The sequence below is a fragment of the Ambystoma mexicanum genome, chromosome 2q, assembly GCF_040938575.1.
Source record: "Ambystoma mexicanum isolate Mex_15411 chromosome 2q, UKY_AmexF1_1, whole genome shotgun sequence".
NCBI classification, from domain to species: domain Eukaryota; kingdom Metazoa; phylum Chordata; class Amphibia; order Caudata; family Ambystomatidae; genus Ambystoma; species Ambystoma mexicanum.
In genome coordinates this window covers 88700746-88725245 of record NC_090924.1, presented here as the reverse complement: position 1 = coordinate 88725245, position 24500 = coordinate 88700746, and the positions used below count along the sequence as shown (strand labels likewise).

Sequence of the window (24500 nt, the reverse complement as noted above, 5' to 3'; positions counted from 1 at the left end):
GATGAAAACCTTCCCTATGCTGGAGATCTGGATCTTAAAGACCATCCTGAGCTGCAAACGTTACTTGCAGAAGGTGGACCCTCTAGGGCAGACTTCAGCAAAGATCAGAAGATCTTGGCCAACGTGCAGCTTCCCACATGGAAGGTCAACAGCCGGGGAAGTGTAGGCTTTACTGGGAGGATGGCCTCCTCTACAGTGAACCTACTGAGTCTACCCCAGGAGACTTGTAGTGCCCCGGGAGGTGAGACAACCGTTCTTAAAATTAGCCCATGAGATCCCTCTAGCTGGTCACTTTGAAGAGGACCAAAGAAAGGCTATCTCTGTATTTATACTGGCCCAAGATGGGGTATGATGTAGAAAAATTCTGTAAGAGCTGCCGCACTCGTTGGGCTTCTGGCAAAAGTGGAGCCAAAAATGTGGCAACTTTAGTGCCCCTCCCAGTGGTGAAGGTTCCTTTTTGAGGGTGGGGATTGACATTGGTGGTCCCCTAGACCCTCCAACTTGAGGCAACAGATTTATATTGGTTGTGGTAGACCATGCTACCGGGTTTCTTGAAGCCATACCTATGAGGACAGGTAGTGGCTAAGGCCCTCCTTATCTTTCCCGGGGTTGGTTTGCTTAAGGAGGTCATCTGATGGGGGAGCGTAGGGGGGGGTCACATTTTATGTTCCACTTCATGCAGACCATGTGTAAAAACTGGAGTGACCTACAAGTTCTAAACAGCCTACCATTGCCCAACCAATGGGTTGGTGGAGAGATTTAACAAAACTATGAAGAGCATGATGAGGAGCCCCTTGGAAGAAAGAGGGACCTTCTACTGCCATGCCTTCACTTTGCTTATAGCAGTCCCTCAAGCAGGGGTTGGTTTCGGCTCCTTTGAACTGCTCTATGGTAATCTGGTTAGAGACCTTTGGCCCTGGTCAAGGAAGGTTTGGAGAGTGCTCCTTCCTTCAAGCCAGTGAGAAGTCACTATGTTCTAGGTCTCCGGAGGAGAATGGTTCTCATGACACTCTTCTGATAACTTGCAAGCAGGTCAGGCTCTGGTCCAGCATTGGCATGACCAGCAGGCCAACAGAGTTTACTCCAGACCAGCCTGTTATAGTACCTGCCAGGCAGAGGGCCTTACAGGACAAATGAATTGGACCTTTCAAGGTTGTGGGCAGACTTGGGGAGGTACATTATTTAGTGGACTTAGGCAACCCCAAGGAGGCCCCTAGAGTCTATCACACTAACTGTCTGAAGGCTTAGTTTCCAGACCAGCACTAGGAGCTTTGCTTTTAGCCTCTCAAGAGGAGGAGGAGGAGAATGAGGAGAGTGAACCTCTGTGATCTCCTCAGCGGGTAACTTTCGGGATGAGAAAATTGAAGGAGTAAGACACTTCAGATCTGACTGCAACAGGAGGAGTGCAAGGCTCTGTTGAATCAGTTTGCCTCCATGTTTTCATTGATACCAGGCTTGACACCATGGGGCCAGCATGACATTGTCACTGGTGAGTCTCCCTCTCAAAAGCAGGGTTACAGGATGTCGGACCATGCAAGATCCCACATAAATGAAGAGGTCCATAATCTGCTTGCTCTTGGTGTTATAGAGCCCTCTACAAGTCCATGTGCTAGTCCAATTGTACTAGTGCCAAAGGCAGGAACCAGGGAATTGAGATTGTGTGGACTATAGAGCTCTTAATGCAGTCACCATGACTGATGCCTGTCCTTTACCCAGGACAGATGAGCTGGTGGACGAACTTGGTTCAGCCAAGTTCCTCGGTACATTTGACCTAACCTCAGGCTATTGGCAAATGGCTCTGCCAGACCACGCCAAGGAGAAAACAGCATTTTTCACCCCAGGAGGCATCTTCCAGTTTAAAGTTACGCCTTTTGGACTAAAGCACCTGCTGCATTCCGGAGGATGGTGAATCAAGTTCTAAATGGGATAGACTTCTGCATGGCATGCTTGGATGTAGGGATGTAACGGTATACCGTTAAAGATACTGTGAACCACTTAATTGAACAATAATAACCGTCACATTGTTTATACCGTTCATACCGTAAAGTGTGCTTTTCAATCTGATTTGGAAAGGCTGCAGTAAGCAAGTGCTGCGCAGTCTTGGTCTTGCACTGTTGGATGTGCCGTCTGCCAAGTAGTTTCAGTTGGAGTAGTTTTTAATGCCATTACATAAACCACACGTGCCTGACACACAATCAATATGTTAGCAATAGGAAGAATAGATACAGCGCCAAGAAGGAAAAGGGTTTACTTTGGGTTGGCGGCTTTGGGGTTTATATATTTATAATGGATAATGTTCTCTAAACATATGGCAATGGGGGATTTCCCTGGTTCTATCATTGAATTTACATATAATAAGTCATACTGTGAAATTCACTCATCTCTGTGGGTATTCCCTGCTGCCATACCAAAGGGTAACATGTCCGTGATTACTGAACAACTTTTGGCCCGCAAGTAAACTAAAGGCTGTAACGTAAAGAGAGTGCGTCTGTGTGTGTATATGCGCACAAGCGTATACTACCATCAGCCTCCATTGATCGGTGGCATGCAGGTTATCAAGATGGCAACATGTTAATCTTCACCAGTAGCCAGTGGGGGAGCATAAAGCCTAAATGACCACTTAAGAAAAGCTATTCAGTTTGCTTTGCAAGTTGCAGCAGCCCCCCGCTCCTCCACTCCACCTGTGTTTGTGTTTGGTGGAAGCAAGGCATTTCAGTGGAAAGTATGTTGAAAAGCCCAATTCTGGCCCTGGGTGCCTGGTTTTGTTTGTGATGCTAAATCTGTCAATTTATGACCTTTTAGAAAATATTTGTTAAGATTATTTCTCTCCACCTGCTATACCGCCATGATATACCGTCATTTGGCAAGAAGGTTATCGTACCGTCATAAAACTAATACCGTGACACCCCTACTTGGATGACATTGCAGTGTTCAGCCCCACTTGTGAAGAGCATCTTCACCACCTTGGATATGTTTCCAGGCTCTTGAACGGGCCCATCTGACCCTAAAGGCTAGTAAATGTCAAATTGGTCATAGCAAAGTGGTCTACCTTGGGCATGGGTTAGTAGGAGGTGAAATAAGGCCGTTGCCTAGCTAAGTACAAGCTGTTCAAGACTGGGCCACCCCCACTACTCGGACCCAAGTGAGAGCCTTTCTAGGTCTCACTGGGTACTACAGGAACTTTCATAGAGAACTATGGCACCATAGCTTCTCCCTTGAATGTGATCTCACCCAAATTCCCAATAAGGTCAGGTGGAATGAGGAGTGCGCTAAGGCTTTTGAAGGGCTGAAGAAAGCCCTTTCTCAAGCTGCAGTCTTGAGAGCTCCTGACTACAACCAATCCCTAATTGTACAGACAGATGCGTCTAATAGAGGGATAGGTGCTGTTTTGAGTCAAGTGGATGAGAAAGGCAGGGGAACACCCTATGCTTCATCAGTAGGAAACTGAAGGACCATGAGACAAGGTGGGCAACTATTGAATGTCAGTGTTTTGCCATTGTGTGGTCTCCGAAGAAGTTTAGACCATACGTATGTTTTTGTTGTTCAGACAGACCACAACCTTTGAGATGGTTAATGCAGATGAAGGGGGAGAATCCTAAATTAAGATGGTCAATCTGCCTCAAAGGGTTTGATTTTTACCCTAGAACACCGGTCACGGTGTAATAACCAAAATGCTGATGGTCTCTTCAGAAATTGACTGACTGGATTAGGAGCTTCATCCAGGAGTGGATTCAATCTTCCTGTCCTGGGGTGCGAGTGTTGGGGAGACCCCCAGCTCTTTTGCTGGCCTTTAGGGCTTTTAATTTTATTCTGGATTGAGCACGACCTTTTTCTCACTCACGTATTTTTGATCTGACTTGGTCTCGGTTTTTGTTTTGTTTTTGGAGTCTGACAACTCCATGGGCATCCACTTTTGCATTGTGACCACACAGCACCTTCAGTCCAGTGTCCGAGAAGTCCTGTGGATTTCTCATAAGGTTTAAATACCTTCTCTTGGGTGAACTACTGTTCCCAAGAGTAGTGAAGTGAAATTAACTTTATTTACCTGTTTTTCCTATGTAGGTCCAGTACAGCCCAACGTATGTGGAAGTACTGGGATGGTGGGGGTTACTTAGTAGTCCCTTTTCCTACTTCCTCGTGTAACATTTTATTTGTTACCCTCGCTACTTTTAATAGCTGGTGGCCATGTTTTAATTTGCCTACCATTTATGGATTTCTACCGCAGGCTGAATCCTCAGCTGCAGTAGTGCGCCCATGGGTGCCCCTTTTGTCAAAATGGCCCCAGTATTCTGTTTTTTCCATTGCTTGCTTGTGAGGTCTTTCTTGGGTTTTACTCTGCACGCCAAACTAGGTTTAACCCTTTGTTCGTTTTGCCTTTGGCAGACTTCAATGCTGAAACCCGCCTCTGGCTCCAGTGTGTCTGGCAGGGCAGGCAGCGATGGAGGTGCCTGAAACTCTCCTTGGTTACCTGAATGCACGCAGTGCTAATTGGCTGGCTGTCCTTGAAGGATAGCCACACTGCGGTGTGAGTGACAGCTAGGCTGAGCACAAATGGGAGAAACCTGCATAAAAGGTGAGGCTTCTTGAACTGAATGCTGTCGACCACTGGACGAAACATCTGACGCCAATCGCTTGCTGCACCCTTTTGGCTGTTGAAATGACAGGTGAAGCCATGCAGCACTGCTGAAACTCCAATTCTGTATCAACTAGAGAAGCCCCGGAACGGACGACTTCTTCCCTTGTGTTAGTGGGACCAACTAACACAAAGACTAACTTTGCTGGAGGACCTTCCCCCAACTGTCTGTACTTTTGCTGCTGCTGGAACTGAGTGCTAGGGGTCGAGTTCCATAGTCTAGTGCATTCTTTAAGCCGGACCGGAGCTCCAGGAAGATCCTGAGAACCCTCCCAAAGCAGGATTAACTAAGCCAGTCACCTCACCAGAGTGCTGGACTCCAGAAGCAAGGGAAGCCTGGGGTGTCTAAGATCCGCGGTGGTACTATTTGCCAGTAGCTGAACTGAAAAGAGCCTGTAGCCACCAACGGCCTTCAAACTGCAGTGCAGGAGTCCTCCGTCTTGTCCCCACGACTGAGGCCCAGGAACGCAGAATCTGCAAGACTGCAACCAGAACAGAAGCCAGCTGGATCCTCTTCAAACCTAAGGTACTGTCTTGACTAAGGGGTTGTTAGGAGGTGGTTACATTTACTTCATTGAGTTTACAATCACATCAATTCAGCTGCTGCCATGTAACCTAGTTACCAAGGAACCTTTGTTGTTATGATTAAGCAAAGGTTCCACATTCTAGCAGCAGAGAGAGAGAGGATTGAGAGCAGGAGGACAGCCACAGCTGGGGGCCTTTCTCTTGGATGAACTAAAGAAATAAAGCCTCTCTATAAAGACAAGCATCAGCGTGAAGCGTGGTCATTTACCTATTAACATTGGCGACGAGGATGGGATCCAATGTTAATAGGTAAATGACCACGCTTCACGCTGATGCTTGTCTTTATAGAGAGGCTTTATTTCTTACCTCTTTGTCTGTAGCTTGTATCCTCTCACTTGAGACTTGCAGTAGCTGCTTTCTGCAGAGTGGATCTCAGCTCTGTCTTTCACAAGCCTAATGGCTTGTGGTCCAACAATGATTTCTTTACAAACTGTAATATTGTGCAAGACTTTTGTGCTATCTGAAGATGTGAGTCTGCTCCATAGGCATTGTTCAAATTGCCTTTGGCTGTCCTGGCTCCCTGCAGACTCTTCTGACCCACTGACTTTGATTCGAACTGTCCCTCATAGGTGGTACATAGGTTTAACTTGTTTTGCTGGGAAAGATCTAATCTAGACTTCATTGGGAGAGTGAAAAGTGCTCACTTGCTCTGAGAACCTTTTCCATGCCCTAGCCTTTTCCTTTTTCACAACCCCAGAATATTATCGAGTACAGAAACTGATATGTAATTGCCAACACTGTCCTAGTTAATGAAGTCAGCTCAGGGTGTAGGAAGTGTGTATGAAACATCTCTAACGAATATCTACTTGCTTAACTTGATTCTGAGAGTGTTATGAAGTGTATTTTGGCTGTTGCATATTGCCCTTTTAAAAAAAGGTTATTTAAAACTGACCGTTATATAATTTTTTTACTTTGTTATTTGTATACATGTATTTGTGGATTTCAATGCTACAGTTCACCTTTACCCCTCTTGAGATACAAGTTTGGCTGCTCAGTCACTCTACCAACTTGTGTAGTACAGACCTATAGCAATAGGTGGGTTACCTAATACCAAGAGGACAAGACTGGTGTAGTCTACCACAGGGTTTGCTGCATTGAATCTTACATTTGTTTTTCCACAAACCCTTGGTTATAACCACGGACACCTGACATTTCGATTGCAACTGCATCACAGAAATTAGTGTTTGAGGGGGCGGGGGGGGGAAATGGGAGGGGTGTGTGTGTGTGTGTGTGTGTGTGTGTCAGCAGCAGGCACACGAGATGGGGAACTTGGTGATGGTCAGCAAGGGCAGGTACGCATTTTTCCACATTTTCCTGAGAATTGCAGTATGACTACAAATAACAGAGGGTCTCTGTAGTTCATTGTAATTGTTAGACTTTTTAAAATTATATTTTTACAGCTAGGGAGGGGGGTGAAAAATCAACGGCTGCTTGTTAACGCTTTAAACAGCTGAAGGTCTGGTAATGTTGTAAAATATGTCAGCATGACCGTAGGCCATGCCCACATTATAACTAACCCTGGTATAACAAAACTCTTCAAATTCAAGGAAAAAACTTCAGTTGTTGCAGTTCAGGTGAGTGAAGTTAACACAACAAAAAAATTGAAATTCAGAGCATAGGGCAAACTCAATAAGAGAAGGAATTCATGATGCCATATAAAATGGCATTGTTGGGGAGATGTATCAGTTTTATGCTTAATCCTGTTCTCCTAGCGAGACCCCCAGCACTTATGTGCCTTTTTCTTCTCCTGAATTAGGGGAGCCTTCCCCACCCCGTCATTCAATTGTACATGCTCTAACCATAGGAACTCTGTTCTTTGTTTTAGCTATTTTTATGGAGTCTTGCTTTCCTCCATATAGCATAAAGGCACCTGGTACGCTTTTGCAGCACACAACACCCTATGTGCAGTGTTTCTGGGGACCCTTTGGGGTTCTCCTTTTTATATTCCTTCATTTTCTCAAACTACTGTGCTTAAGAAAGCAGAATACTTTAGGAGAGATTAGCACACCCCACCTTATATAACTGTGCTAAGGGGATAACTGGTATTCTACCCAGACCCCCCCCCCCACCCCCCACCCGGAGACCTGTGACTTTGTTCAGAGACAACCCTATAGTTATGTCTGGTGGCACTGGATGTGTTCTACCAACTTCTGTGCTATGTTCTACTGCAGGCTTTAATCCCAGCCCCGGTTATGCACAAAGGGGTCACCTATCTTCTAGCATGGTGGCTCCTTTCTTTTTTTTGACATTTCTTGAATGGTTGTCCTTTGATAGCCCTTCTAGCATTCTGGGTGGGTGAGGTCTGAATGACTGTTGCCTTTAGCGGGAAAACTTTGTGTAGCCCACTAGGGCTCCAGTGTGTCCGAGGACAGGAATTATGGGAGGAGCCCCGAATCTACCCTGTCCTTTATCTGCTGATGTGCCTGACTGGAACCAGTTCCCGTTGGGAGGGCTGTCCTGATTGGACAGCCACCACCCCTTTCTGTAAACTACAGGGGGAGTTTGCAGAGTAGTGAGTGGGGTAAAGTGCTGTGACCTTCGAGGGTTGCCAACCGTGAATACTAGTGGACCTCTGACCCATTTGCAGTGCAACGTCTTTGCATGAGCGTATCCTCCAGAACTTTTGATGAGCAGAAGTTGGACCGCCAGAGGCATGATCCCACTCATACAAGGCCCCTCGCCAGAGTGCAGGACTGCAGAATCGATGCAGATTGACCAGGTGGTAATAACCACCCCCTTTTTCCTTTCTACAGACTGTCTGAGTGACTTTGCAAATTTAATGACACTCATTTCTCTAATGCAGGTGCGCAACATTGCTATTTTAAGCAGTGAAACTGTCATTTTCTGTTACAATTGTGTGAGCAGCTACTATTAAAGCAGTCACCTGTGGAAAGTATTATTTCCTATGTGTGTTGGTTAGTATAAAATTGTATTTTCCTACCTTGCCTTGTGTATATAAAATAAATGTGTATTTTATTATAACTTCCAGTGTGTGGGAGTTCCTTTGGGCTAATGTATAGACTGGGTTCATTGTACTTACCTACGCTCACATCTTCCTCATAAGATAAGCCTGGCTGTTCTTCCATTCTACCCGTTGGGTGACCTGTATAACAAGGGATAGTTTTAGAGTCTTGCCGCCAAGTGAACTTTGGGTAAACTCCCCTGACGGGCATTATGGAAGATGTGGAATTCTGGGGAAGATCAAGGGAACGTGCTGAGTTAATAAGCCTGTCCTGAGTTTCCAAATGTGCTGAATTTCAAGGGGTTTGTTGCGTTAAGCTTACTCACCCGAACAGCACTTGAACTTAAATTCTTTACTTTTACACGCACAGTTGATCTTCCTGGAATTAACATTCACTTTTCTGTGAATGACGGCTGCAAAAAAGAAAATATTTTCTAACCCCATTGTACTAATTGTTCAGTCATGGGTCTCTTCATTAAATTAACTAACTTCCCAAGAGTGACATGGTAGGAACAAAGATTGAGTGTGGTGAAAAATACAGATATATAAGAAATGAGCTGCTCCGACCAAACAACCCCTTGACTAAGGAGCATTTCCAGCAAATAACATTCCTTCTGATTCTAGGTAGGCCAGGAAACCTAATATATAGGTCCCTTTCTCTTTAAGAATGTGGCTCAGTGCCACACCATTGAGCCAAGTGGCCAGTCATAGCTGAGTGGTTATAAAAGCCTAAATAGTAGTTCAGATCACATTGGCAGGAATATGTTGGCAATTCCATTTATGAAATACAGAAAACAAATGTGCTTACTAAGCTGTATTTCGTCAGTACAAGTGTGTTGGCAATGGTTTTCAAAGTACAGGTGGTTTTCCTTAAAACTGGTACTTATAAGCAGATCTCAGACACACATAAGCAAATCAGTTAACAGTATCTGTTTTGAAGCTTAAACTGTCAAACAGAATGGACATGTTAGACACACCTGTGAGTGATGTTTCCTAGGATAAACTGCTTATAATAAGGACGTACAGATAAGAGGCAGCAAAATGGCATGTAAAACCCTTTTCCTGTTGATTGACTTTGGATTTGTTAAATGGTCCTCGGCCATCCCTTAAACGTAACCCCAGTTCACAACTCTGATCTTGCATCGCTTTTCCTTTCCTTCATGGCAAAAGGTTTAACATTTTGACTGTGGTCAGAAAGTGCATAGTTCCCACTCGCTTTCCCTCAAACTCTTTCAGTTCATACCCACACCTCCTTTGACTGTTTTGCTTTCATTTCCTTGCATAATGGTGGTCCCATTGTTGCAGGGTTATCTGCCACTGTGGCCAGATTTTCAAACGGGTGCCTTTTTGGGAGAATGTTCCTTTTTGGTGCTACCAGATTTCCAAAAGTTTTCTGCCCGCTAGTGTGCAAACCTCCTTCAGTACTGTTTTTCAGATCAGAATATTGTGTTAATACCCCCCAATCGTGTTACAAATGTTAAACTTGGAATAGTTTTCTTTATAGGGCTGTCCTCTGTAGATAGTCTGTCCGCGCGAAACACTAATTGCTAAATTTTCCATCTTCATTGACGGACACTTTTCTGATAGTTGGTTGCATCTTAGATTTCTTAATCATGCCTGTTTAAATGTTTTAACCTTTCAACGTTTTTCTTGATGCTTTTTTTGGCAATTGCAATAATTACTATATCCTCATTAAAAAAATGTATTAATTAGTTACAGGACCCAGCGGCATCTTGGATGTCACCGTAATGCACCTGGACCCTGACCAGCATTGCTGTGTGGACTCTAGTGACGACGAAAGCCTAAATGAGCCAGATCTTCACTGCGTGCCTCAGCCAGAGCACCACTTTATAACTAAAGTTGGCACCACATTGAAGCCATGGATCACGTTCCACAAGCCTAAGGAACCCTCTGACCAGGCAAGCTCTGGCTACTCGTCAGTGAGCGGGGGCAGCCCCTCTTCTGTAGAGACGAACTGTGCTACACCTACTACAGCTACCTCAACTCTACCTCATGGGGCAAGTGGCAAAGGCTGGCCCTTCCTCACCCAATGCTTGAAACCATGTTTACATCCTGTCCCCTCCAGCCCAACAGAGGACATTGGGCATCGGCGACAAGTGAAGCGCAAAAATATAGCCGGACACAGTGACGAAGAGAAAACAAAACTGGGAGTTTTAAGCATTTAGTGTTTTAAAAGCAGCCTTTAGAAAAGACATTTATATTTCTGCAGTATTTTTGTATAACTTCCTTTTGAGAAGGAGTTGAAAGGATTTATAAAGGAAAGAAACTATTCATGTCTTTGCATTCTGCTTTGCAGAGGTCTTGCATATTGATCTGTCGCCTTAAGCATTAGACTTCACTCCTCGGGTTCTGCCCTGAGCTGGCTGTTTGTTCAGCAGGTTGAGGTTGAAACTGGAGGCGGAAGCAACACTGCATTTACCCATAAAGTAAGCCCACTCACCCACCTAAGCAGTTTTTTCACCTTGACTCCTTCTTAAGCACTAGTAATTCACATTAAGCACCTCTATTAAAGTTGGGGGAAAAAATTGCCTTTTTGCCTCTTGGAAGGTACCAACTGCCAATGGAGTTGTTTTGTTCCCTGCTTTATTCACAAGAAGTACTTTTACTTCAGAGCACCAGGTGTTTAGGGGTGCAGAGGGGTTTTAAAAAAGAAATTGTCCTGGCCTATTGCTAACAAGTGAATCGGATGAAATCCTCAAGGCTGTTTCTGTTGTGACCTTCAGTGCTTGAACCCTGTTTTGTGCAACTTGCAGGTTAAATCTGGATCTTCAGCTGCTGAGACTCTGCCCTTTGGCATTCCAAAGTGGAGCATGATTAAGCTATTATGATTCTGTCAATTAACAGTGTGTAGCAAGCAGAAAATTGATTTTCTTGCAAATTGAGTTGCGATTTTGGGTATTCTGCAAAGTTGAAACATTCTGCACACCCACTTTTTCCATCTCTGGGGCTGTAAAAAGTACTGCTCCAAATTACATTACCATGTGTTCTATAGACAGATTGCTCAGCATAGGAATGAGCGTGTATCCGACTTTGTATTTATCACCTCAATGGAAAGCCAGATGCAAAGAATGTTATGAAGACTATTTTACTTGTACAGTACAATTTGTATGTATTGGAGGTTGGACACTGCCCTGATTATCTTCTAAATGAAGTGTGAAACAATCCTTTACAGATTGGATGGGTTGAAACAATTGTCATATTAATTAATTTACATTCAAGCTGGAACTTAATTGTTTTTGTATTTAGAGTGAAGTCCACTCTACAGGCAAAATTAGTCCTTTTGAGCTAGTGAATTAAGTTTACAAAACATGATTTTTTGTTAAAAAAATAATTATCTTTTCGGATAGTTTCTGCTGCTTGGAAACGAGATCATGAGGTCTCCTTAGGTTTCAGAAGGAGAATTATAGACATTGGCTAGTGACTGTTTGGTTTCGTCTTTGTATTTTGTAGTTTTTAGTACTGTAGTTTATGCAAATGCTTCCCCATCAGAAAGCAGTGCTTAAAACTTTCTCTGTATAACATAAGGTGAGCATGTGCACCATGTAGGGTTAGCTCCCAGGTCCTGTAGTTTGATTCTTCTCTCTACCCTGAAAGCGAGGATGCTTCCTTTGGTGCCGTGTCTTTTATGAAAGTAGTTTCTATGCTACTGTATGGGTTTGTCCAGCTGTACTGTAGATGAGGCAGTTAACTCCCCCCACCCCCCCTTAGTTGTTGCTTCCCATGAAGCCTCACTTTGGGAGGACCTAGGCCTTGTACACACTGACCTGGAGAACTTTTTTTAGTTGGCCACTTAATGGAGCATGAGCGACTTGCCTCGAATTGCAAAATCAATATATACTGGGGGGGACTACCGGGGGGGGGGGGGGGGGGAGATGATCAACTGACGAATTTGCCCTCAGGTTTTTGATGGGGACATCGGCTGTGACTTTCATTTTGATTTGCAAAAGTTCAGACCTCAATCGATAGTTTGATAGCCCCAGCTTTGGTGTACTTCTCAAGCTCTTATCTTGAATCCATGGCCTTGTTCTGGAGAGAGCCACATTTGCTGAGAACTAGAAATTGAAATATTACTTGTGCCTTGCCTACTAGGACCTGCGAATATGAACTTGTGTTGAAATTTGAGAAAAACTATAAATTGTGAAAATCTGATTTAATGGCACACAGTCATACCTCGTAGGCTTTGCTTCTTCTAAATAAGATCTTGGCTCCTGATTGCAAGATTTTATTTGCATCTTTAAGTCTTCGGGTCATAAACTGTTGTCCTGCTACCCCCCTTACCAACTGGTTGGAGACATCTTGCATTCTCCAGCTTGTCTGAAAGAAGATTGGAGCTTGAACATATTGGAGGTGCTTCTGGAATAGGTTTCCCAAAATTATTTCCATTGGAGTGGCCTCCAGAAGATTTCTGAAAGTGTGAATAGAAAAAGCTTTGTTTTTGAAACCACAAAATTGTTTGTGAATGTAAGTGCCCCATATGACAAATGGTCTGGGGTTTAAGAGATGTATTTTTTTGCTTTCTCACTCTGGTGTTTAACGTGCACAGCAAGCAAAACACATTATTAGAACTGCATGCTTCATAGTTATTTCACGGGTGTGGGTTTGTTGTTGACAATGCACTGCCTAATTGTTTTTCACAAAGTAGTCTGTTGTGTAGCAACTGTTGGCTGCTGTTTGTTTGGGGCAGAACCTGCCTCGATTCCTGTAGCAAGGGAAATACTATGTGCCTAATCACCAGGATTTTTATGCTGAGTCTCTTATTTTGAAATTAGGACACTTCCTGTGCACTTTTTAAATGGTTGTGCCCACTTTGCTCCCTCACAACTGGTTTGAATATCCTGCACTGCTGTCACACCCAGTAAAAGCATTTCAGAACGAAGTCTCCTTAAGAATTTAAAACTGGGGTCCTATGAGCATGTCTCTCCGTGAGCTGGGTTTGGCACATATACATATATCTCCACCTACTTAGCTGATTTTTATTTGTATAATATGTAGATCAGATAAACTAGCCAGCTTTTCCTTCTCGGGTGCTTTTCTCATCCCTTTATCCACTTACCTTCCATTTTTGTCTCTTGATTCTGGTTGACTACAGGGAAAGGTATTGGTTGTGGCAAATTTTTTTTTTTGAGGGTGACCTGCACCGCACTTGTATGACTTGTTTTAGAAATGTCCAGCTCTTAAGCACCGGATTTCAAAACAAGGATAGTGCTAAAGTTAAGGTAGTTCTTTCAAAATGTCACGGGTCCATTACTACAGCCAAAGGCCTATTTTTTTTTTATTGCTTATTGCAATGTTTTTGATTTAGGCATCAAGACTTTCTAACAGTGATGGTTCTTGAACCAATGGTTCGGCTCGATCGTCAGTAGCAGCCCCTCCGATGTACCACTTTGCTCAGCCAATTTGCAAAACGCTTCATGCGAGTGGTGTTGCATCTACAAAACTATCTTCAGGGTTGAGTGTAGCTAGCTTTGGCCTTGCAGAGCTCCCAAGTTTCTAGTGGCTATGCATGAGGACATCAAGCCATTTTTTTTTTTTTTGCTGGAGCTTGTATTTTCTTTGATTTAAAATGTAATAAACTAAAAGTTTTGGAATTCAAGGAAAAAACGAGTAAACGGCCTCTTGCATGGCAATGGGGAAACTTGAGCGCTATGTATATGGTGTCTGCATTTGTATATCTGTATTCTCAAAACTCTTGAACTTCAAAAAAGCCTGCTCTCTCTACTTCTTACCACAGGTACAACTGCAAGTTTTTTTTTCTTTTGTCTTCAGATTGATTGTTTGTATCTTACTGCAAACACAGCTCAAGCATCTAATGGTACTCAAATTTATATGGTGGTAGAGTCCTATATTTGTGGCAGAAGATCAAGCCTACGCTTGTCCGAATGTCACGCCGCCTGCATTTTTCCTGTATCTATTTAATACTACAGACCTGTAGTAATTCATGTTTGCAATTCTGTTTTTTGTGGCCACCCCATCCACTATAGACTTGTATAATGCTTGTCTGCCTATTTATATGATTTGGGTGTCTGCTTTTAATTCTGTCAAAGCATTGTGAGTCTACTTGTTACTGAGATATGTAAACTTTTAAGTAAGGCCATTTTTTGAGTTCGTTCACATTACAAAGGCTTTGTCCTTGGGAGCCCCTCTACAATCACTGCGCATCCATTTGCTATTTCCAGTCAAAAAAGCCTCTTCTCGTGCCACAAAGTTGTTTCTGCCAAAAACCCGATGGACGAAAGTGGCTATCCAGATGTGGACCAGGAAAAATCATCCTTGCCATCAAAGTTTTCTTGTGATCATAGTTATAGTAAAAGGCATTACCTAAATCAGCCAAACATATTCACTATGTAAGGGTACTTAACTGAAGCAATCCATTTTATTTTGACAAATCTCATTCAAGGTTGACCTTTACACATTTCGTGGCATGAAATAAAAGGCACCCAAGGATTAATAATAACCCTTTGGGTTTATCTGGTAATTGGTATTTTCAATCAGCTATAGGGTCAGTAACTTTGCTTAACGCAAAGGGTGAAGTATCCTTCTTTTCTTCATAAATATTTGTATGACTTATCCCCCCCCCCCCAAAACATTGCTTTATCTATGCAAAATTTCTCTCATGGATACATTTGACTTTTTCGCTTCTTAAAGCAGCAGAGGATTTTTTCAGTTGGTTTTAGGAAAAGCATTTCCACATTAATAAGGATCTGCTGGAAACAACTTCAAGGTCCAACGATTCAGCTGTATATTTACACAGGCATGGGCCTTTTGGCAACTCGCATTCTCTCCATCTTTGTTCAAGACAAAGTGTGTATTACCAAGATCTTAAGACTCTTGGTCCGAATCTCAAACTTAAAAAAAAAAAAAAACTATCTTTCTAGTTTAGTACATTCTTTTCTGCTCAGTGGAAAAGTTGATAAAAGGGCAACATGGACCAGTGTGCAAGCCAGCATCCTATTTGGGGGTTTGTCGTCTTAATCGCCTGATTGTTGGCATACCTGGAAGTCAAAAAATGCTTCATGGTAGATTCTTTTAGCAGACTACTGTACTCTAAGTAGATTTGCTCTTCAGTAGCCGGTATGCCACTAATAAGAATGCCAACTTTCTCCAGTCAGGGTCTCTGCCATAATCCACATGCAGGTGCTCCTAACATTGACTGGCCTAGAGTCATATTCGTAACCTGTTGATTGAGATGTCTTAGATAATCTTGTCTGGTATTCAAATGAGCCAGCATATTTCTGTCAAAGGGTGCCCAGCACAAATTCTAGATTAATATTCTTTTATAGAAGAGACATTTAAGGGCCCCTGTGCTGTGTATGCAGTGGCCATTCAGTTGGGATGGAGAGATTTCCATGATTTTGGTTTCCTCATTCTTTTGACTTAACTGCTTGTACAACACTTTGTAAAGAAGGGTTATCAAAAACTGTCACCTGAAATCTCCAGATCTATTTTTGCTGCTGTTATTTGAAATGACAAACTGACAGTGAATATCTTTAGTATTTTACATACAGCACAATATGGACTATTGCTACTGGAGTAGTTGTTGGGTGCATTGAATTTAAGTTCCTCTTCCAGTAGAAATCTCAATCCTGCAGCTTCACTGAAGGATGACTGGCCTAGTGTGAAGTTACTCCCTTTAAGATCAGAAATTGTTTACCTTGTGTAGTTCCTGGATCTTAATTTTCCTTTGCATTAGTTTCTCAACTGTCTTCAGTCTCACCTAACCAACCCATGTGATCCAATCGATCTGCCCATTCAGTACACCTTTGGTCTAGGAAAGAGGTTGTTCTACATGACTCTATGCTTTCTTGTTGCATCCTGTCCTTGAAGGTTGTGCAATGTCTTCAACTCACTGCACAGTTCCAATATAATACGCTTGTAGTGGCAGTGTTTTCTGCCTAACTGATCTGTTTCCTCTGCTTCTTTTTTTTGACTGGGTATGCTGCCTTTATTTCGGTCTGTTCCTTTTAGAAGGTGTTTCGAGCATATCCAAACAAACGTGTTCAGTAACTTTTGAGAGTGGTTTTAGAAATAATTTTAACTAGTGTACACACATCAACGCTGACCTTTGCTGCTTGCTTTAAATGGAAGTCTAGGAAGAAACCAATTTCACTGAGAGGAGGGAATATTCTATGCACTTAGACTGGTCCATTCAGAGTGTCTTAAAGGTTTTTTGTGGGGCATGAGGAAGTGTACTGTTACTGCCTGCTCAATACCTCATCTGTGTCTATACAGTTCCTCACCCTGTACCTTTTGTGGTTGGTACATGGCGTGAAGCCAATTTGACACTTGTGAATATTTATATAATTTTTGTAACAATGGACTTCATTATCGCCAAACAATCTGTGCCTACAGCCATTTAAACCAAAGGCGTTCAAATAACCCATGGTGTTTTGACAAATGTTTCACAACCTTAAAGTAATGTATGTCTTCGCAGAGTTTAACTTTTTTGGGTGGGAGTGCTTTTGATGCAGTAAATGGAAAAAGACTAATGACATGTAACTACAACCTTTTCTAGATTACCATTGTGTGTGAACCCATCTATCGACATCATGTTAATATGGCAATGTGAATGAAATGTATTTTAATGATGACAACTATTGTAATTGTGTAAGGTCTTGTCTAATATTGTCTTTGATACCTTTTCTGTCCCTTGTCTTGTTGAATCTCTGGGATGAATGCCTATTCTCCTCATGTACCTAGTACATTTCTTTGAAATGGTGTAGCAGTGACTTAAAATATTGAAACACTGGAAAGCATCTTTTCTTCGTAATGTTAGTTTTTCAGTCTGTCATTTTTTTATGTGTTTCTAAAGCTAACATGTTTGAATCAAATTGTACAGTAACCTTTTCTCAGACTATATAAATGAGGTTAATATTGGAGTACAAAGCTGTGAATGTGTACATTTATCTGCATGCTGTCTGAGATCCAGCTCCATTGGCACATGCCTACATTGGTTGCTCATGGATCAGGTGCACTAACATTTGAAGAGAATCTGGCATGGGTAGGTGAGTCTCTTCTCGTTGCTGGTACTTTGTCTGCCTTTTGAGGAGCTGCCCAACCTGGGGAAGACTATATTTATCTGGTGATTTACTTTCTGTAATCAATTCGGGATCAGTGCAAAGAACAAGGTAAAATGGAAAACCTCTAGTTTCCAAAACCAACCTATTCAGCCAAACAGTACTTTTTATAACTTTAGTTATATTTAATAAAATATTTATTTTCTTACATATAAAAATGTTGAACAGAAAATCAGTAATGTGGAAGGGATATATAGGATAATAACGAGATAGTCCTTCCTCCCATGGATCCAGTCATCTTGATCTCCCAGCACAGCAGCTCTTCAGAAAGGTTTCTGCTGCTAGATGGTGCAGTGCAGGGCTGCGAATTCCAACACCTTTGTGTTCCTGTTTCTCCTGACTGGGGTGACCTAGGATCTGTCCACTAGTGCTGATTTTTAGAAACCCATTTTAACAGGGAGGTCCTAGAAAATAAAATGGCTGGGAGCAGGATTGAAAATGGTGCATTGGTAACATTGCATTAAATTGTCTTAAACCCATGGCAAAACTGGAATTAAACCTCTAGTACCACCTACCTGTTCCCTAGAACCATAATATAATACCTCAATCACACTAGGGCAGAAATGAGGTGTTGGGGTCACTCTGGGACTGGGCACATTGGGGGTGACCCAATATCACATAAACTGTATTTAAGGTGTAAAGGGGGAAATGATGGCAGGGGGACTTCAAGAGAAGTCCCTCTGGAAACCAAGTTGCCAAGAAAGGAATGTTTTGGTGGGGCGGGGGTGAAAGTTCAGGGCTCCAGAAAGTGGCCCTAAAATCACTGGTCACTCCAACTTATTAACAGGCTGCAGCAGGCCCGCGTAGTGCACTAAACAAAATACATTAAAAAGTAACCACTACCTCCAATCTGTTCAGAAGATGCCTGTAAAGTTGCAAAACAGCTACTTGGGAACAAGTTAAGGGGATACATGGCGTCCCCACAGCAATCCATGGAAGATGGCCCTGTGCTGCAATAAGGAAAATGCACCGGGCACAACATTTCCTGTACTGGGGGAGTACAGGGACTCGCCATTGAACCCGAAACAACACTGCAATAGGGAGGCTAGTGGTGCCTGGCCGCACATACTATAGGAAAGCATGGAGCCAAAGGGGAGAGGTCTCCACTCTGCTTATAAGGAAGCGTCCAGTGGTCCCAAAACTAAAGAGCATGCAGTACAAGATGGAAATGTTCTCTCGCCTCTGCAGTCAGAATTTGAGTCCACCCTGTGGACATCTTAGCAATTGAGCATCACCTATGAACCAGATACCTGTTATGTGCATTTATAAAGCATGTGTCCAACTGAAGACATCTTGACACTATAAACACAGCACATCCAGCGGTTGCCTGCCTACGCTGCAGGCTCAGACTTTGTGTGGAGTTGGTGTGTAACCTATGATCTTTCAGGTGTACTAATCCCCTCTGAACCAGTGGGTGGGGTATGGAGAATCTTTCCTCTGGAATTCACCTCGAACCGTACAATGTGTCTGCAAGGGGATTGGACACTGGCATTCCACTTGCTTCTCCCTAGTGCTGCTTGAGAGCTTCATCGTGTTCCTTGTTTGGGGAATCGCCTATTTAGATCCACAGTTACGTAATGCTTCACATTGGACTGGAACATAAACACCATTTTTTTGTGACTTTCCTGCCAGCTTTTTTCATTGCTTTACTGACTGCCTTTCACTCTTTTAATGGATTGCTTTTCTCCTGCAGATTCCTCATCCTGATATCCATCATTCAGCTTTGCTGTTCAGAAACATTTGGACAGGGGGCGTAGTGTACCTTGACTCATCCGTTTATCGGTCTTGCTGGCCTCTCCATCGTCTGCTCCAGAAGTGACCTCAGTTGTGTGTGTGTGTGTGTGTGTGTGTGTGTGTATATATATATATATATATATATATATAGCACGTCACTGCACCCAATGCTTCAGTTCCTTTTTTCTGCATGCTGCATCAGGAACGTGACTCGAGTTTACATTTTTTTTTTTTTTTTTACCTAGTATGTTTTCTCAGAAAACCTTGACGCAGTGTTGTCTTGCAGGGTTTCAGGCTTCAAGTGATGCTGTGATTGCGAGTCCAAAATGTCTGGTGCCAATGTGTTGGACATGACGCGGTGGCTTGCCCATTGTGCGCAAAGATGCAGCTGAAGTCCCTATGTGAGGGGGCTGGGAAACTGGCTTTGGGTCGACCAGCTAAATCTCTGCTGTGGTCCCTCGTCCGTTCTTCAAAGGCTGAGACTGAGGATCCCACCCTTGACAAAGGGAAGCAACGACATTGCAGGAAGACAAAGTAACAGTCCCGCTCCTGGAGTCCTTGTCTTCCTTGTGGAAGAAGCAGCACCACTGCCATCGATGCAAGTCCGCCAGTGGTCCTGATACTTCCCACACCTTGATTTCCAACAAAACCAGCCCAATACCCATGCTAATAGCTCAGGGATCTGGTTGACATGGTTGTTTGATACCCTTGGGTTGTGGGTGTCCACCACACTTCGTCAGAGCCATGATCTCATTGATGTTTTGGATGAGGGCCTTACAGTTGAGCATAACCGGCCATTCAACCCAGCCATTGCGCACCCTTTAGCCTCCTTATGGCAGAACCCGTCTACTATTTCCCCCCACCCCCCCTCTGAATGCCAATTTTACAGGGACGTATAGGCTGGCAGGATGGCCCCTCCCCACACCCCACCCGACACCATTCCCCGGAAGGGTTGGTTATATAGGCTGTCACTATTTCCACCAGACCTGCAGCATCCACTTCCAATCTGCCTACTCGGAGGGAGCCAAGCAGCCATTGCAAACGGGCCTGGACATAGCGCATTGTGTTGGCAGAGCAATGGATTCAGCAGTAGTAATGAGACGTCAACCCTATCATTAAAACATCTGGCTTCCCTCTGAATGTTCAGAACAGGCTGCTGGACATGCCCTTTTGAAGGTGACATGCTTTTCAATCAGAAAGCAGACGAATCCTTGGAGAAATGTAAGTAATCCAACTTGGCTGCTAAATAATTAGGCCTAGCGGTGCAGCCGGCCAAGTCTGCGTTCAGCTTCGCCTCCAGGGGCAGAGACTATAGAAGTTACATACCGTATGGCAGGAAGATGCATCTCCCGCAAGCCAGGCTAGGGCAGAGGTGCTTCTCGCGTCCTGAGGGGCCTCTAGAGGCCAGCATGCAGCGACATGGGTACCTGTGCCCTCTAAGCTGCTTTGACTTTCCCCACCCATGATGCACCGGTCGGTGGACGGTTTGCAGGGCATGCCCCCCCAACCAGGACAGGAGCTCCGACAGCCCTGTTGAATGGTGCTGTGGAAGAAGAGGTACCTCCCGATCGGAGGGGTCGGGTTGGTAGTCCTGGTATTTTCTGGTGCCCAAGAAGGGAGGAAGTCTCTGGACCTCAGGGCCTTGAACAAGTTCCTGAGAAGACAAATTCGGGATGGCGACATTGAGAGAGATTCTCCACGCTCTCGAACTTCAGGACTGGCTAGTGTTAATAGACCTACAGGGCACTTATTTCCTTGTGCCGCTAACACCGAAAGCTCCAGAATTTTTTAAGGTTCCTCATAGGGGACAAGGACGATCAGTATAAAGTGCTTACCTTTGGGTTGACCTCCGCGCCAAGGGTCTTTACGAAGCTCATGGCGGTAGTTGGGGCTCACCTCAGGAGATCCGGGGTCCATGTATTTCCATACCTGGGTGACTTTCAGGGCAGGTTGTCTCATTTGGAGGACACCTGGTTTCTAATTCTCCCTCAAATTGACAAAGTCCCATTTGACACCAGTTCAGTGCCTCCAGTTCATTGGAGAAGTCCTATACACCCGGGTAGGGAAGGATTTTCCTCCTGAGGAGAGAGTGGGCAACATAGCCCAGATGGTGCATTTGTTTCAGAACCAAGCTGCCCTTCCACCGGCTTCTTTCCTGCGCCTCTTGGGTCTCGTGGCCTCCTGTATTTTTCTAGTGCCAGAGGCCAGGCTGCGTATGAGATCCCTCCAGTGGCTCCTGAGGGACCAGTGGTCTCAGTATCTGTGAGCGCTCGGGGATTGCCTTTCAGTGTTCAGCCAGGTAGTCTGCAAACTCTGCTGGTGGAACATGCGCAGCATTCTTTTGGCAAGGAAACCCTTCTGGCCTCCTTGGCCCAAGGTCTCATGGATGCGTCCGTGAAGGGTTTGGGCTGCCACTGCAAGGATTTGCAGGTGAGCGGCCTCTGGTCTCCATCGGTAGCCAGGTGGCACATCAACAGGCCAGAGTTGCGGGCCATCAGGTTAGCGCGGAGGGCTTTCGCCCAGTCTCTTAGGGAACCCTGGCCTCGTCCTTCTTAGTCCAAAAATGAGGCTACTGCAAAGAAACAGTCATACCAGTCAGAAGGAACAAATATATGATCTCAGTGAGTTACTCGCTGATGAGGCCCAACAAGGCTGCCCCTTTTGGGGTGGGACCAAGCCTGATTTGCATATGTTTTTTTCCCCTTCTGTAATGGCTTGGTAGGTGAAGAACGATGGTCTGGAGGGTTGCCCAGAGCAGTGCCACAGGTTAAGATTTATTCTAAACCTTCCAGCCATCACTTTTTTTGTTTTTACAAATATATAAACAGTTTATTATCGCTTAAGCAGTCTCAGGTTTGTCAGTGCATGTATACAGGCCTAGAGAAAGTGAGCTAAGACATGGGGTTGTGAACGCACTTTATACAGTTTAGAATACCATGATGAATTTGTGCTAACCCACCATGTGAAGATGGGTCATGACCTACAAGCGTGGTCATTTCACCATAGCAACATATGCTGGAACACTGGGCGCCATCTCGCAGACAATTTACTGTCTGGGAAGCGGAGTGGGGTGTAGGAGTATATTATGTTCCTAACACAAGGTAACATTCCTCACGCTACTTTGTTGTTTATAGACTAAAAGGTCAGTCTGTATAACTACTTGGAAGCTCAGTCTTTCAGAACATACGCCATGAATTGTGCTTCTTTTAATAGTCTCAATGCACATTCACAATTAGCTACGGAAAGGGCAAGAGAGCCCAGGAAGGCACCTAATTTACAGATTAGCTACGATCGTGCCAGTACTTCAAGACTCTAAAGTGGAAGACGAACAATTTGCTCAGCAGATTTAGCATGCCTGTGCAGGGGCATATTTGAGGAGTTTCCGAAGCGGTGACTTTGTAAACCTTTATTGCGTTCGGAATGAAAACTCAGAAAAGAGCAAAACAACCAAGATGGTGTTTGGAGGCTGCAATAGCGTGGTTCAGTGTCTACGTGCTTAGGCCAATATAATGCAAATGGATATGTTTTTACAAACCCTCCTTTTGGGCTAAGCCAACACATTGCTAGTATTATGTGACCATGTATTGTCATCAGAACAACCAGTCATCACTCGTCTATATTGATAGCCATAAACTGATAGCAACATTTTTCATGATCAAGGCATTTGTTATATTCACAGAAAAATGAGGACCAGATTTTAGTTTCATTAGAGATCTAGAACAGCAGTCACCTAGTGCAGAACATAGAATGGGCAAGCATTGTATGCAGCAGCAGAACAGTATTACAGTAGTATTACCCCCAATGATAATAGTGAGTGCTGAGATTTTCCAACCCCAAGTTCTAAGCAGGTTCCAGGCCAATGTTTCAATGCCCCAATCCCCTTTGGGAACGTGAACTTCAGTACTTAGTATATGTCATTGTTTGAATGCTTGGAACACTGTAGGGGATGAGTCAGGTTCGTACACGCAACACGCAGACCAAACTGTTTTGCATACACCACCACGCTCAGATAACATGCCTAAAACATTCTATTCTGAAGAGCCACTAACCTAATTGCTCTTTGTTCCAATGTTCTGTTAAACAGTATGTCAGTAGTTTCATTGATAGTGTTTTCTTACACTCTAGCCAGTCTACTAATATCCTGCGAGTTTATGATTTGACCCCAAAAGGGAACCATGGCTTTTGCTACATCTCCTAATACCTGGAGAGGGGTGTCCTCTATTCACTTCCTAGGATGATGATTCAGTATGTCTGCAGTGGATGTGACACAAACTCTTGGCAGTAGTATCCCCAGATAATCGGCCCCCTTCCAATCTTTAGGCAACCATGGATCGGCTTTCTTTCCACAAACAAAAGTAAATGGGTCTCCCAATGTATAAAGGTCTATTTCCGTTTACCAGAACTGCAGTGGTCACACATTTATAATACGTGCCTATACACTGGGAACCTTCTTTCCACAAGCAAAATGGAACTATATCTGGATCATGATTAATTGTGTTAAGACAGGAATTGCTTCCCTGTTTCCTACTGGTGACATTCTAAATGAGATCATGTATTGTTGTCATGATCTCTGCTTCCAAAAGGCCAGGACTTACCCAACTCCCTTGGAAGCAGACTCATAACCCAGGTTCCGGGTGCCAGCCAGTCCCAATTGGGACCTTTTGGACCCTGTCGTGGCGCCAGGCTCATAAATATGCCCAGTCCCAGCGCTGCAAGCGCCGGGCTCATAATGCTTGGGTGGACTTACCTGCAGCAGACCATGCTGCTTACTTACCTGCCAGTTGAACCCCTGATCCTCTTCTGTTTGGGACTACTTTTCCTGTTGGGTGGGGCAGGAGCCACTCCCTAGGTTCAGAACGCTGGAACTCTTATGGAAAGCGGGAACTCTTTTCTTACCTAGGCGTGGCTGTGGAAGGAGACACCTAAGCATTACAGGAGGCTATTTAAACCACACCTGATGGATGAATCTTGCTTTGCGTTATTCTGCATCCTCTGCAGCAGAACGCTCATTGTGTCTTCTGCATCTGATCCTGGGCCTAAAGGAAAAAGTCTTACCATCCTGAATCCAGTCTTCAGCAACATCTATAAAGACAAGAAAGAACAGGTTAGCACTACGGTCTTCAGTGACAGCGCATCTCTTACCTGGTCCATCGGCTGTCATCAACGCCTCGCGCAGCATTCCTGCATCTGAAAGACAAGGCTTACCTACTCTTCACGCGCTCCGGAGGTCATCGCACTGCATTCCGGCATCTGAAAGACAAAAGCTTACCAACTCTTCGCACGCTCCGGAGGCCTTCGGCGCTGCATCCCGCATCTGTAAGACAAAAGAAGGTGCGTTTAAAGACATTGGGTAACGTTAAATACTCACGTGCCATTACTCCATCCACGCTGAACTCAGTGGGCATTCCGGCATCCTTCAGCAGCTCCGAACTGGTACCTGCAAAATAAAAGGACAGTTAGTGCGCATCGTGAAGCAAGCAACAAGCGCTTA

At 44.1% G+C, this 24500-nt stretch overlaps 1 protein-coding gene across 1 annotated transcript in view; it reads left to right on the top strand.

Moving 5' to 3' along the window:
• Positions 1 to 10470, top strand: part of CCNF (cyclin F) — a 212920-nt gene extending 202450 nt beyond the window's left edge. The window contains exon 17 of the mRNA XM_069646925.1: positions 9894 to 10470. Coding sequence (XP_069503026.1) covers positions 9894 to 10366 — 473 coding nt within the window. The 3' untranslated portion in view covers positions 10367 to 10470. The remainder of the gene's footprint in view (positions 1 to 9893) is intronic.
• The last annotated feature ends 14030 nt before the right edge of the window (positions 10471 to 24500 follow it).